The 13830-nt window shown below is 35.7% G+C and overlaps 1 protein-coding gene across 3 annotated transcripts in view; it reads left to right on the forward strand.

The window, feature by feature from the left end:
* Positions 1 to 13830, forward strand: part of SLF2 (SMC5-SMC6 complex localization factor 2) — a 49098-nt gene that overhangs the window by 17821 nt on the left and 17447 nt on the right. For all 3 annotated transcript variants that reach the window (XR_006960929.1, XM_047073314.1, XM_047073315.1), the window contains exons 10-15: positions 4143 to 4218; positions 5016 to 5157; positions 10101 to 10203; positions 11192 to 11368; positions 12582 to 12679; positions 13403 to 13490. Coding sequence is in view for 2 of the 3 variants with exons in the window: in XM_047073314.1 (XP_046929270.1) it covers positions 4143 to 4218; positions 5016 to 5157; positions 10101 to 10203; positions 11192 to 11368; positions 12582 to 12679; positions 13403 to 13490 (684 nt within the window). In the remaining variant the exon portion in view is untranslated. The remainder of the gene's footprint in view (positions 1 to 4142; positions 4219 to 5015; positions 5158 to 10100; positions 10204 to 11191; positions 11369 to 12581; positions 12680 to 13402; positions 13491 to 13830) is intronic.

Consider the following 13830-nt stretch of genomic DNA (forward strand, 5'->3'; position numbering starts at 1 on the left):
GTCTCTCTCAGAATAAATAAATAAACTTAAAAATTTTTTTTTAATTTTATAAAAAGTAATTATCTAAAATTTTATCTGCATGGTAACTTTGTAACAAAAAAATATGATTATTGTGTGAGAAGTGAGAGAAACATAAGGAGTTTATTCTGGGATTTAAGATAACATCTCAAAGAATGATGAGAACCTAGATATTCCAGTGTAGCCTTTTTTTCATTTTTTTCATATAGCTGGCATTTTTGAGTCCCAGGTGCTGGAGAGAACAGCAATGAGAAAACGTACATTTCTGATCCCCTGAGAGCCACATTCTAGTACTATAGAGGAGACAGACAGTAAATGTGTATGTGGTGTGCATATTTAGAGATCTATTATGTCACTGGTAAGTGCTATGAAGAAGTAGTAGGCTAGAGTAGATACAGAGAAGTATCAAGATGGGAAAGTTTGCTTTTTTAAATGTATGTGTAAGATAGTTGATAATGAGTGCCTTACTGATAAGGTGACATCTGAATAAAGATCTGAGAAGAAGGTGCTGGAATGAGTCACGCCACTGTGTGGGAAAAGGGCATTCTAGGCAGAGAGAATAAGTGGTGCGGACCATGAGGCAGGAGTGTTACTTCCCGCGGTGAGGAGCTTCCTACTTGGACCCCGGTAAAAAAAAAAAATTTTTTTTAAACAGTCCTAATTAAATCAAAATTTGCCTCCCCGTGGTTTTTATATAGTGGTACTAATTATCTTTTCAAGAGCTCTCCAGAATACGTTTCATCTAACAGTCCTTTGTTCATTTTAACGTTTATTTATTTTTGGGACAGAGAGAGACAGAGCATGAACGGGGGAGGGGCAGAGAGAGAGGGAGACACAGAATCGGAAACAGGCTCCAGGCTCTGAGCCATCAGCCCAGAGCCCGACGCGGGGCTTGAACTCACGGACCGCGAGATCGTGACCTGGCTGAAGTCGGACGCTTAACCGACTGCGCCACCCAGGCGCCCCAGTCCTTTGTTCATTTTAAAATAGCTATCATGACCCTCATCTCTCCCCAACACTAAACTTTCTCCAGTCACCAAATTTCTCGTCTCTTTACTGATCATCTTTCTGAATGACCTTTAGCTCCGAAAACATGTCCCCCATAAATGCACATATGCTCCAGATAAGGTCTTTTTTTTTTTTTTAATGTTTATTTTTGAAAGAGAGAGAAACAGAGTGCGGGTGGGGGGAGGGGCAGAGAGAGAGAGAAGACCCAGAATCTGAAGCAGGCTCCAGGCTCTGAGCTGTCAGTACAGAGCCCAATGTGGGGCTCGATCTCATGAACCGTGAGATCATGACCTGAGCTGAAGTCAGACACTTTGCTCCCAGATAAGGTCTTTCTTAACAGCAGTCTCCAGTGAGACTCTTTCCCATCTACCCACCAACATATTTTTGTTTTATGCTATATTTATATTTTACGTATATTTTATATTATATATACGTAAATATGTATAAATATATATGTTTTTATATATTTTTTATATTTTATTTTATACTATTTTATACTATAGTTAAAAATTTCATTTGCAGTCATGCCAGAGCTTTGTTATTCTCTAATTATGTAACGTATCTTTTCTTAAACTTACAAGTAAAATTTTGCATTTATCTGTGTTTATTTTTATCTTGTTGATGTGGGTCCTCATATCCTTTTTTTAAATGTTTATGAGAGAGAGAGAGAGAGAGAATGAATGGGAGAGGGGCAGAGAGAGAGGATCACAAGCAGGCTCCGCCCTACCAGCGCAGATCCCAATGTGGGGCTCGAACTCATGACCCATGAGATCACAACCTGAGCTGAAATCAAGAGTCCGATGTTCAACTGACAGAGCCACCCCGGTGCCCTCCTCATTATAGCCTCTAAAACCCTGATGATAACGTTAAAGCATATCTTCATGTAAGCAGTTTTTATACTCTTCATATTTATTATTTGAAAACTATAACAATCATTCATTAATTACTTTTTCTGTGTAAAACACTGTCTCATCTCTCTTTTTCAATTCCAAGTCCATTTTTCATGATGGATGGAGCATACCAACTTAAAACTATTTTTTCTTTTTTAGAAAGTGTGTCAGAATTTATTTTAATGCTATGGTTCTAGCATTTTTTTTTTAATCTTTTTGCCCAAAGAATACGAAAACACTAACTCAAAAGCATATATACATTCTTACGTTTATTGCAGCATTATTTATAATAGCCGAGTTACGGAAGCAGCCCAAGCGTCCATCAATAGATGAGTGGATGAAGATGTACATGCAGCACACACATACACACACAACGGAATATTATTCAGCCATAAAAAAGAATGAAATCTATGGTACTAACAGTTTGTAAATTTAATTGTTAAAGGGTAATTAAAATGTTCGCATTTTCCTGATTTTATCCTAAGTGTGTAAAACTAGAAAGACACTTTACTACTTTTTAAAAGCTTTTTCCAAGGGATTCACACTTAATTTTGAAAAGTTCAAGTAAAATTAAGATTTTTTTTTTAAAGGCTTGTTGTTATCTAAAAGGCATTAGCCTCCCCAATTTCCAGGGACTGCTACATTTTAGTGTTTTCTAGATTGTTCTCTGTGTGTACATAGATTGCTGTATGATAGTATCAACAGAATGTGTTCCGCCTTACGATTTTTTTATTGCAGATAACAAATTATTTTCACATCAGTATAGGGATGTTGTCATCCTTTTCAAGGGCTTTATAGTATTCTGTTGTAGTGTTATGCTGATTTATTTAACCCAGTCTCAATTGATAGACATTAGATTGTTATATACACCTCTTTACACATTTATTTAATTATCTCCTAGTATTGTGTTGCCCACCTTAGAATTCATTACCCCCCAAAAAAGATTGTTATCTAAAACTTGTCCTGTTTCCAAACATGCCTTTGAGGGGTGCTGCCCACTAGTGGCAAAACATAACACAAACATGATAACCGACTTTTTGACTCAGGTTGATTTTGAAAATGGCAGAAACACACAAATGACACAAATACTAACATACAGTAACACAGATATGCCTGATTGAAACCAGAGTTTGAGTTATTCTCCCTTATGTGTTAGATTTAAATTTACTGTAATCATAATCTATGGCTACAAAACAAAAGGGAAAGAGGAATGTTTTCCCCTACAAAACCACTTTAAAATTACTTTCAGGGGTACGTGGGTGGTTCAGTTGGTTAAGCATCCAACTCTTGATTTTGGCTCAGGTCATCATCTCTGGTTCGGGAGCTTGAGTCTCCGATCAGGCTCTGCCCTGACAGCGTGGAGCCTGCTTGGGATTCTCTCTCCCTCTCTCCCTCTGCTCCTCCCCTTCTTGCATGTTCTCACACTCGCCCTCTCTCTCTCTTAAAATAAATAAACAGTAAAAAGATAAAATCACTTTCAATATGTCACATGATTCTTTAAAAATTTTTGAAACTTGAGATTTTGTTCCCAAAAAATGGTCTTGTAAAGTTAAATTATATGCCTCTGCATATAAATTCTGTATGTAAAAAGGCTAACTAGATCAAAGTATAAAGACAATAACCTTGCTTAAATATTACCAAATTCCTTTTTAAATTTTACCAAATTATACTTACACTAAGCATACTACCTCTTTTCTAGTACCCTGTGAATACTGGGTATTATCAATATTCTTGATCTTTAACAATCTCAAAGTCAAGCTTCTCTTGACAAGCTAATGATAGCTTGTCATTTCTCTTTGCATTTCTTTGATTACCAATGATATTGAACATCTTTTAAAAAGTATATTGGTATATTAATTTACATGTATCTTTTCAAATACTTTTGCTAGTTTATGATCTGATTAGATCAACTATCAGTCAGCCTTTTCCTTGATGATTAAACAGTCAGCATGTTTGAATTGAAGAGGCCCTGATTTTAGAATCAGACCTGGATTTAAATTCCAGCTCCTCATGTATTACTTTGGGTAAAGTATTTTAATTTCTCTGAGCCTGTCTGCTTATATGTAATGATGTATGACCACTTCATAAAACTATTGTAAAGTATTCAAATGAAATGCACATAAAATACCACATTAAAGGAAATGCACATAAAACATTTTTATATATGCATGGCAAATAGTAAATGCTCGTTTTCTTCTTTCTTAATACTTTTATCTACTTTGGCAGATGATGTCGGTTCATACAGACTGTATTGTGTCTGTGCAGATTTTAAGCACATTGATGGAAATAACAATTAGAAATGGTGAGTATATAAATTTACTGATTAGCATTGTAAATTATTGGTTGCTATGTACACAGTCTTTCATATCGCTAAACATGTAGATTATTCAGAAATATAGAATAAAAAATTTTTTTGATCTAAAATCTTTAATAATGAAATGAAACTCCAATCAAAAATGAGTATCTGCATTTTTCTAGTTGCACTGAGAAAAAGGGTATAAGATCTTGAGGTGACAACCCTTACCTAATACTTACCTACCAATTCATGGGTTACTGTCCTGGGTAAGTGGAAATAGCAAGTTTGTTTATTTATTTAGCCATTTACTTTAACTGGCTTATTGGCAAACAAGTATTGTGCTGATTATGCACTGAGGAGACTGAAAATATCTGCTACAGAAATGTGACAATTGCTTTCTCACCTTTGAGATCCCTTATAATGAAATAAGCGTTATGATTTATGTGTTTCATTTGTTTTGAGGATTGGGACTATATGGGCACTGAAGATGATAAAATCTTTCTGTATTAGCAGTAGTTGATATTTTACCATTGTTATTTTCAGATTTTTCAAAATGTGTTACTTCCTCCTGAGTTACACCCATTTATTCATCATCACTCTCAGATACTTTCATAAATGTCATTTCCTTCACATTTATTTAAACACCTATAATTCCTATATGATCATTCTAAATAACTATATTGCTTACATAACATTATCAGATGTCATTTCTGTAAAATCATGGTAATAATCCATGTTTCACATGCTGACTGTGCATCTGTGAACCTGGAATTTGGGATAAAATATTTTTTTCTATTAACTAGATACCTTCAGTGATTCACCAGTTTGGCCCTGGATCCCATCATTATCTGATATAGCAGCTGTGTTTTTCAATATGGGAATTGATTTTAGGTCTTTGTTTCCTCTGGAGAATCTTCAACCAGACTTTAATGAAGACAATCTAGTGTAAGTTTTCTTTTCATAATTAACTTCAAAAACACTCTTTTAAACAATTTGTAATACAATAACAGTTAATATTCATTTGATAGGTTCAGTACCCATCCTTGACTTTTTTAAATCTCTCAAAGTTGAAATGGATCTTAAGTTAGACACATTTTTAATCTAAAAGTCATCATCATGGGGGTACCTTGGGTGGCTCAATCGATTAAGCATCTGAGTCTTGATCTCAGGTCAGGTCTTGATCTCAGGGTTGTCATTTCAAGCCCTGCATTGGGCTGCATGCTAGGCTTGGAGCCTACTTAAAAAAAAAGGGGGGGGGGCATCATCATATTTAACAAGGAAGAAATAGAAACATTTAAAATCTTTAATTTTTTTTTTTTTAAATAACACTGCCCATTGTTATTTGACATTATTCTGTTGGAGGTACTAAGTAAAGCAACTAGGTAAGAGAAAAAATAAGAGATCCAAAAACTGCAAATGAGTTGAAGGTTTCATTATTTGCAGAAGTATGTTAATGTATGCAAAGAAGCCTAACACTCAGCTAAAAAGCTATAACAAATTAAAAAAAAGAGAGAGAAATTGGTATGGGGCTCCTGGCTGACCCAGTCAGTGGAGCATGTGACTCTTGATCTCAGGGTTGTGAGTTCAAGCCTCACATTAGGCATGGAGCCTACTTTAAAAAAGAGAGAAATTGTTACGGATGCCAGGGTACAAAGTTAATAAAGAGAAATTAGTAACCTTCAGATAGATGAACTGTACCTAGTTTAAAAGATAAACTGGCTGGCTTAGTCAGTAGAGCATGTGATTTTGATCTCAGGGTCGTGAGTTCGAGCCCCACATTGAGGGTAGAGATTACATTTAAAAATGTTTTAATAAAATCTTTTAAAAAAAGATAAACCAGACTTCATTTACAATAATAAGAAAAATATATGAAGTACCTAGGAATAAACTTAAATAGAAGAGAGTGTGTGTGTGTGTGTGTGTGTGTAAAAACATTACTAAGAGACAAAATAAAAGACCTAAATAAATGAAAGAGCATACCATGCTTTCAGATAGGAAAACTCAAAGCATTGTAATATAAATATGTGAGAGCACCTAAAGTTGAGCCATAAACTTAATGAAATTCGAATAAGAAATGCCAGTCAGATATTTTGTAGGGAGGGGGAGAGTTGAGACTATCCAAGTGATTCTAAAGTCATATGGAAAAAAATAATATGCTGAAAATCTTTGAGAAAGAAGAGTTAGGAGGCAGGATCGGCCTTAGCAGATATAAGTATGGGACAAGTACAAGGTTCAAAGCTGTCAGTGGAATGAAATAAGTCCAAAATAGAACCAAGTACATATAGATACTATGTAAATGCTAAAGGTGATATTTCCACAAATGAGGAAAGAGTAGGCTTATTGAGTATCTGGTATTATCCAGTATTTGGAAAAATGAGTAGCCATCTAGAAAAAATTTTTGCATCTACACCTCAAACTAATAGAGCAAAGATTTAAATGTATGCAATGAAACCATAAAAGTAATAGAAGAAACAAGATTTTTATAACCCTAGAAAAGATGGTTTTATGTATGAACTAACACTCAAAAGGCATAAAAAGGAAAATTAACTTATTTGACCACATTAAAAACAGATTACCATGACAGTGATCACTATACACAAAGTCAAAAGAAAAACTTCAAAAAGGAGTGGGAAAGAGATACATATTCAGATGAATTTTCCATGTTCGTATATGTATGAATGAAACAACTCTGGTTACAGACAAAGGTTTAGTTTCAAATTAAGAAAAACAGAAAATAGACGTAGAAAAATGGACAAAGGAATAAACTGATCACAGGAATGAAAATGGTTCTTAAGCATGATAATATACTCATCTTAACTTCTAAGAGAAAGGTAAATTCTTGTTACTTGGTATATCTAAAGCCAAACTCTTATCTCTCCAGTTCCCTTTCTACTCCGTACATGTTCCTTTATTGCTCCAATGCAATCTGTATCTGAAAATATATTGGATAGCACATTTTCAGATAATACTATATTCCAGCACTTAATTTTTTTAATTTTTTTTTTTGACATTTATTTATTTTTGAGAGACAGACAGAGACAGTGAATGAGCAGGGGAGGGGCAGACAGAAAGGGAGACACAGAATCCAAAGCAGGCTTCAGGCTCTGAGCTGTTAGCACAGAGCCCGATGCAGGACTCGAACCCACAAACCGTGAGATCATGACCTGAGCCGAAGTCAGACGCTTCACCAACTGAGCCACCTAGGTGCCCCTCCATCAGTTTAAATAGGGAAAATAATGCTTTCCCAGCCTATCTAAAAAACCCAACCATTTCCCCCAGATATTACTAAGATAGTCAAACTACCTATATTTAAAAAGTTAAAATACCAATTATTTTATTAATTAACATTTAATGAATTCAATCATGTGTGGTGATTTTGTATGTTGTATGCAACAGATTTGAATTTTTCTTCACTGTTGCAAGCAGGTACTATAGTGGAAGTAGTGAAATAAAGATATAAATGCATAAAGACCTAACACATGCAAATGATACTTAGTAAAGTAGTTTATTTATTGGTTACTTATCAGTTGAAAAGTTGACCTCAGTGAGGTTTGGTGACTCCAGCAGGGAGGTGGTGGCTGTAGTCACTGTTGCTGTATAGTGATAGGCATTGATGAGGACAGGAAAGCAGGAGGGAGCTGGTGAAGGAATGAGCGAAATGTGATGAGATGCCTGTGTAGGCAACACAAGTACAAGACTGAATCCTGTTGAGATACGACTGCAGCTCTTCTCACTAAGACTCACATGCAACCTAACCATTTTTGCTGGTAGGCATGAAATGTTTGAAGGTGCTTAAATATTCAGATAGGGAGACTAAGATACTAAAAGATAGATAGTAGAACAGTTCTTTTCTTTTTTTTCTTTTTAATTTTTTTATGTAATACTATGTATTGCCACATTATTATTTTTTAATTAATTTATTTTGATGGGGGTGGGAGGGAGAAGCCCAAGAAGGCTCTGCGCTGACAGTGCCCCAGTGCAGGGCTCAAACTCACGAACTGCGAGATGGTGACCTGAGCCAATATCAAGAGTCAGATGCTTAACCGACTGAGCCATCCAGGCTCCCTGAACAGTTCTTTTCTTGACCGTTATTCTGTTAGATGTACAGACTTAAAATATGAGTCATAACTCTTTCTTTTCTACATTCCATCAGCTCTCACATCCCTGTGTTCTTCCTCTGCTCATCTCACAGCTGTTCCTTCTTTTTTTGTTCCCAGGGTCAGTCTGATTCAGATCCTCTTTTCATGCCTACTCTGGTAATAAAAAAATAAAATAAAATAAATAAATAAAAATCTCCTTTTCCCCAGGGGCTTTCTACCCCCAAGATATTCTTTTCAATGTTGGAAGATTCCTTTTATGAAAGTATAGCCTTAAACTTCTGTCTCCCCTATTCTCAAACCTTTACATCTTGTATTTAAGACTACAGTTTGATTCTGACCTATTTTCTATTTTGCTCTCCCTTTTGTTCTAACCAAATTGGTTTGTTCGCTGTTCATTCATATTAGTCATTGTGGCATTGGCTTTTCCTCATGCTGGTCTCTCACCTCCATCATCAGTGTCCGCTCACCAAAATATTACCTGTCTCACTTATTGAACCACTGTTGGAAAGAGCAAGACAGTATGGAGATGGATTAAATAAATCATGATACGTTTATAGTCAACACAAGTACTAATAGTTATATATTGCTTACTATGTGCCAGGTGCAGTTCTGAGGGCATAACATATAGTACTTCATTTCATAGTCACTACAGCTATTAGATAGTATTTTCACTCCCATTTTACAGGCAAGTCAGGCACAGAGAGGTTAAGTAATTTTCCTGAGGTTAACTAGCTAAGAAGGCACACAGGACTACCAAGCAGAGACTTTAAGAGATAAGAAAGCTTTTCACTTCTAGTTATGGAAGTATCTGTAAGATATATTAGGTGAAAGTGCACAACAGAGTATATAGTATATGCTACCATTTATATTAAAGGGGGCCATATATTCACATTTATTTGTGTATGCATAAAATGCCCGTGGAAGGAAGGGTTAAAACTGGTAGTGATTGTGGGGAGGGAAATGGGTGGCAGAAGGTCTAGACTGAAAGGGTGGTTCTGCACAGCATACCATACCTTCATACCTTTTGAGGTTTTTTAACCATATGAAGATATTTATTCAGAAAAGTAAACAAGGGGGTCGCCTGGGTAGCTCAGTTGGTTAAGCATCTGACTTCAGCTCAAATCACGATCTCATGGTTCGTGGATTCAGACACCGCGTGAGCCGTGCTGACAGCTCAGAGCCTACCTACAGCCTGCTTCGGATTCTGTGTCTGACTTTCTCTCTGCCCCTCCCCCCCCCAAAAATAAGTAAACATATAAAAATTTTTTCTTAAAAAGTAAAATAACTTTTGAAAGCCAAATTCATGTGTCTCCTCCTCCATGAACCTTCACCGATTACCTCAACCGGAATTGGGGTGCTTAAAATTGTTTCTTTATATTTGCTCTCTATTCATGAGGTCTTTAAATATTATGAGTTCTTCATAGCCAGAGCTACCTTCTACATAGTTCTCTGACACCAAGAGCAGTGAGGATACTGCCTTATAAAAAGTAGCTTTTCAAGGAAAAACTAATGCATAAAGATGGAAATCAGACTGGTGTTTACTGAAATGGGAGATAGTAAAGTTACTTGGATCTGGCATGAAGGGACTTTTGTGGGTAATGGAAAAATGTTCTACTTCTTGATTCTGTTGGTGGTTATGCTACTATATACATGGATCACAACTTAAAATGGATATGTTCCTTTTATTGTTTATAAGTTATGCCTAAATAAAACTTAGTTTTTGTTCAGTATTTCTTAAAATAATTATTTTGTGCCCAATTTCACATTGTTTTATTCACTTTTCAATAGTTCTGAAACACAGATGACATTGGGAGGGAAAGGAAGTGAAGATTCATCTTGTAAGCCAATTTTTTCAACTCTTCCTGAAACCAACATTTTAAATGTGGTTAAGGTAGGGAAAAACTCTTTTTAATGTCTTTAGCACAAAACTGGAACCATTTAGTTTTGTGGTTAGTTGTTTTAAAACAAAATCACTAGTGTTTTACCAGGTGATTTCCAATCTCTGGAATTTCTTAACAGTAATCTTTGTAGTAAACATTGTTTTTGCTGTTTTTATTTTTGTTTTAGTATTAGGAGTGAAAGGGAACTTTAGCTCAAAGTTACAGAATTAATGTATTTCTAGGAATACCTTTACCAAGAAGCTTTCAGAAACCAGTATTTTTTAGAAACAATTTTTTTAGAGTTAGGATGTATGAAAATAAAAGTTGCTACTTACCATATGACTTAGTGATTAAGAATTAATAATAGGGTCACGTGGGAGGCTCAGTCAGTTGAGTGCATGACTTTTGATTTCGGCTCAGGTCCTGATACCAGGGTCCTGGGACTGGGTCCCAAGGCAGATTCCTCACTGAGCATGGAGCCTGCTTAGGATGCTCCCTCGCTAGCCTTCGCTTGCACGCTCTCTCCCTCTCTCCGTCTCTCCCCCTCTCCCCCTCTCCCCTCCTCCCCTCCTCCTCTCCCCTTTCCACCTCCCTCTGTCCCTTTCCCCACTCAGACATGCACATGTGCATGTATGCCCACTGGCTCTGCTTGCTCCTGCTCACTTGGGCGCTCTCTCTGTCTCTCTCTCTCTCTCTCTCTCTGAAAACAAAAAACAAAAAACGAATAACAGTGTTAAATCTTTTTAGTGGCTGAATCAAAGCAGTGATACTGAGCCATTTAAAAAAAATCTGAAAAATGAAAATTAGAGAAGAAAATACTTATGTCCTAATTTAACTATTAACATGCATGTTTCTTTTTGCCTTCTTTTTTCTAGACATCTGGATGTTTTGTTTTCTGTAACTTCTCTTTTGTATTTTTTGTCAGAAAGTTTTCAAATGTAAACTCTTCAAGTAAAATGTATCTCCTTAAGTTGTTTTGTCTCTACACTTCTGTCACAGTTTCTAGGCTTGTGTACATCTATACATCCAGAAGGTTACCAGGATCGTGAGATAATGTTGCTTATTTTAATGTTGTTTAAAATGAGTTTGGAAAAACAGCTGAAACAGATTCCTCTAGTGGACTTTCAGAGCCTCCTGATAAATCTGATGAAAAACATTAGAGATTGGAACACAAAGGTAACTGTACTTAAAGCCTTTCTATTGGTTTTAGCATTGGTTTTTTTGTCTGCATTACAATTTGACTTTCATAGTGCATACAGAATTAATAGTTTCTAAACTCAATTAAGATCTTTGGCAGATGAAAAATAAACTGAGGAAGGGGTCTTCTTTGCTGGAACTGTATTTAAATTTATGATAATTGAATCTTCTCTAAAACTGCAGCCGTACATTCAAAAAAAAGTATTTATTGGGGATTTACTGTGGTTCAGCAGTAATGTAGGTACAGCTGTGAAAAACCTAAAGCCCTTGCCTTCATGGCAGTTTTATGCTTGTGAGAGGGTTAGGTAATAAAGTAAATGTAGATTATAATATCATGTCAAGTTGTAATAAAGGCTACAAATTAAAATAAAGCAGGACATGGGTATAGAGAATAGCAAGGCTGGGAGCCTCTGCTATTTCAGGTAGGGCAGTCAGGGAAGGCCTTTCTGAAGTGACCTTCAAGGAGAGCCCTACATGAAATGATGAAGCAAAGTCACACATATAATAAAAATTTTAGTTGCACATCTGTAGCCACATTGAGGGTAAACATGTATAATTTTTGATAGGTTTTTAAAAATTAGATTTTTCAATCTTTTTTTGGTGGAAAATTTCAAACGTGCAAAAGTAGAGAGATGAGTATGATAAACCCCTAAGTACCTATCACGCAGTTTGAACAAGTAACAAGATATAATCAACCTTGTCTCATCTGTTACCCTCATCCCATACTTTACTCCCCCACTCAGAGATTGTTTTGAAGCAATTTTGTTAGACTTTAAATACTGTGAAATAGTTGAGGATCCCTAAAATGCAAGAAAGCACACAGGTCAGAAACGTGTGATCTTCTGCAACTCTCATTATACACCTTTAGAAGATGGTATTTGTATTTAGATCAGTTTAGATTTAGATTTGTAATTCTTCCAGAGGACTGTTTAGATACAGGTAGAGGTATAGCACAAAACCTGAAAGCCAAGTGAAATTCTGCTAAATGTATCTGTTCAGTCCTAGAGTTTAAAATAAAACTAAATCCATGTACTGTGTGTGTTTTATCAGGTTCTAGACTCCATGCTATTTCTGAAAATGAGTGCTCTTTTTGTCATAATGCTTCCATTAAAGCAGTAAAGGATGTGGATGGTCTGTTAGAAGTTGGTTCCACTGACCTGTTTGAAAAATCTTGCTTATTCTTTGTTTTCAGGTGCCTGAACTCTGCCTGGCCATAAATGAACTGTCTAATCATCCCCACAACCTTCTGTGGTTGGTACAGCTGGTCCCTAACTGGACATCTCGTGGAAGGTATTGAAAATTGAGAATTAAGCGTGAAGAAAAATGTATGTTTATATTAATGAAATGCTTTTGGGTTCTTTATTCCCTTTCATCATTCCTTTGAATGTTAGATCAGTCTTTTATTTCATATTCAACTGTGGGAAAGGGCATTGACAGCCTGACTCTAATACTTCAAATATTTTATGTATTATGTATTTTATGTATTTTATTTATCATAAAATAAAATATTTTATGATATTCTTGAATTTTTTTTTTTAAGTAGGCTTCACGCCCAGTGTGGGGCTTGAACTCACCACCCTGAGATTAAGAGTCACATGCTCTACCAATGGAGCCAGACAGGCAGTCCATAATATTCTTTTTTAAATTTTAGCTTGTAACAATACAGATACAGATGGCACATATGAAAATGAGTGAACTGGCTTTTTTCTTTTTTTTCTTTTTTTTGCTTTAGTAAAAATAAATTCGGGCAATAAAATAGGTTTTCTCTCAGTAAATCCGCATGGTCAAAGGTAAAGGCTCTTAATGATTTGCCTGAGTTTTACACAGTTCTAACTTTACGTACAAATATTTTACGTGAAAATTTTACTGTTCTATTGAAGTTTATACATTCTTGTACTGCCTTCTCTTGAAACATTAGCTATGTTTCCAATTAGAAGAACAACTTTTGGCTCATTGCTTCTCAAGCAGTGTTGATTAAAATGCGTTTTAAATACTTTTGAATTCTAATTCCAGGCAACTGAGACAGTGCCTCAGCCTAGTGATTATTTCAAAGCTTTTGGATGAGAAACATGAAGATATCCCTAATGCCAGTAATCTTCAGGTATAAATAATATTTCTGCTTTCTTTTTACAAATGGGAAAGATAGTGGGGTAGGTGTAGGGAAAATTGTTGTTTCTTAGGTCAAAAGTTCTAGGGGTTAGATCTCAAGTCTCAGGCATAACACTCTTTATATAATCTTTAGAATGGTACTTCCTAATGAGATCCATTACATGGAGATGATACCATACCCAACACCATATGGAATGGTTGTGGACAATTAGATGAATTAATGTGTGGACACTCCTGGGAAGGTCATAATGTGCTATATAAATAGGACTATTTAGTTCACCTTATCAAGATTAGCAGTTTTGTCACAGGATTAGAAGTTGCAGAACCGGGGC

This window comes from Lynx rufus, unplaced genomic scaffold (genome assembly GCF_022079265.1).
Source record: "Lynx rufus isolate CCGP_SWC_20201006 ecotype Redwood Valley unplaced genomic scaffold, mLynRuf1.p SCAF_11, whole genome shotgun sequence".
NCBI lineage: Eukaryota > Metazoa > Chordata > Mammalia > Carnivora > Felidae > Lynx > Lynx rufus.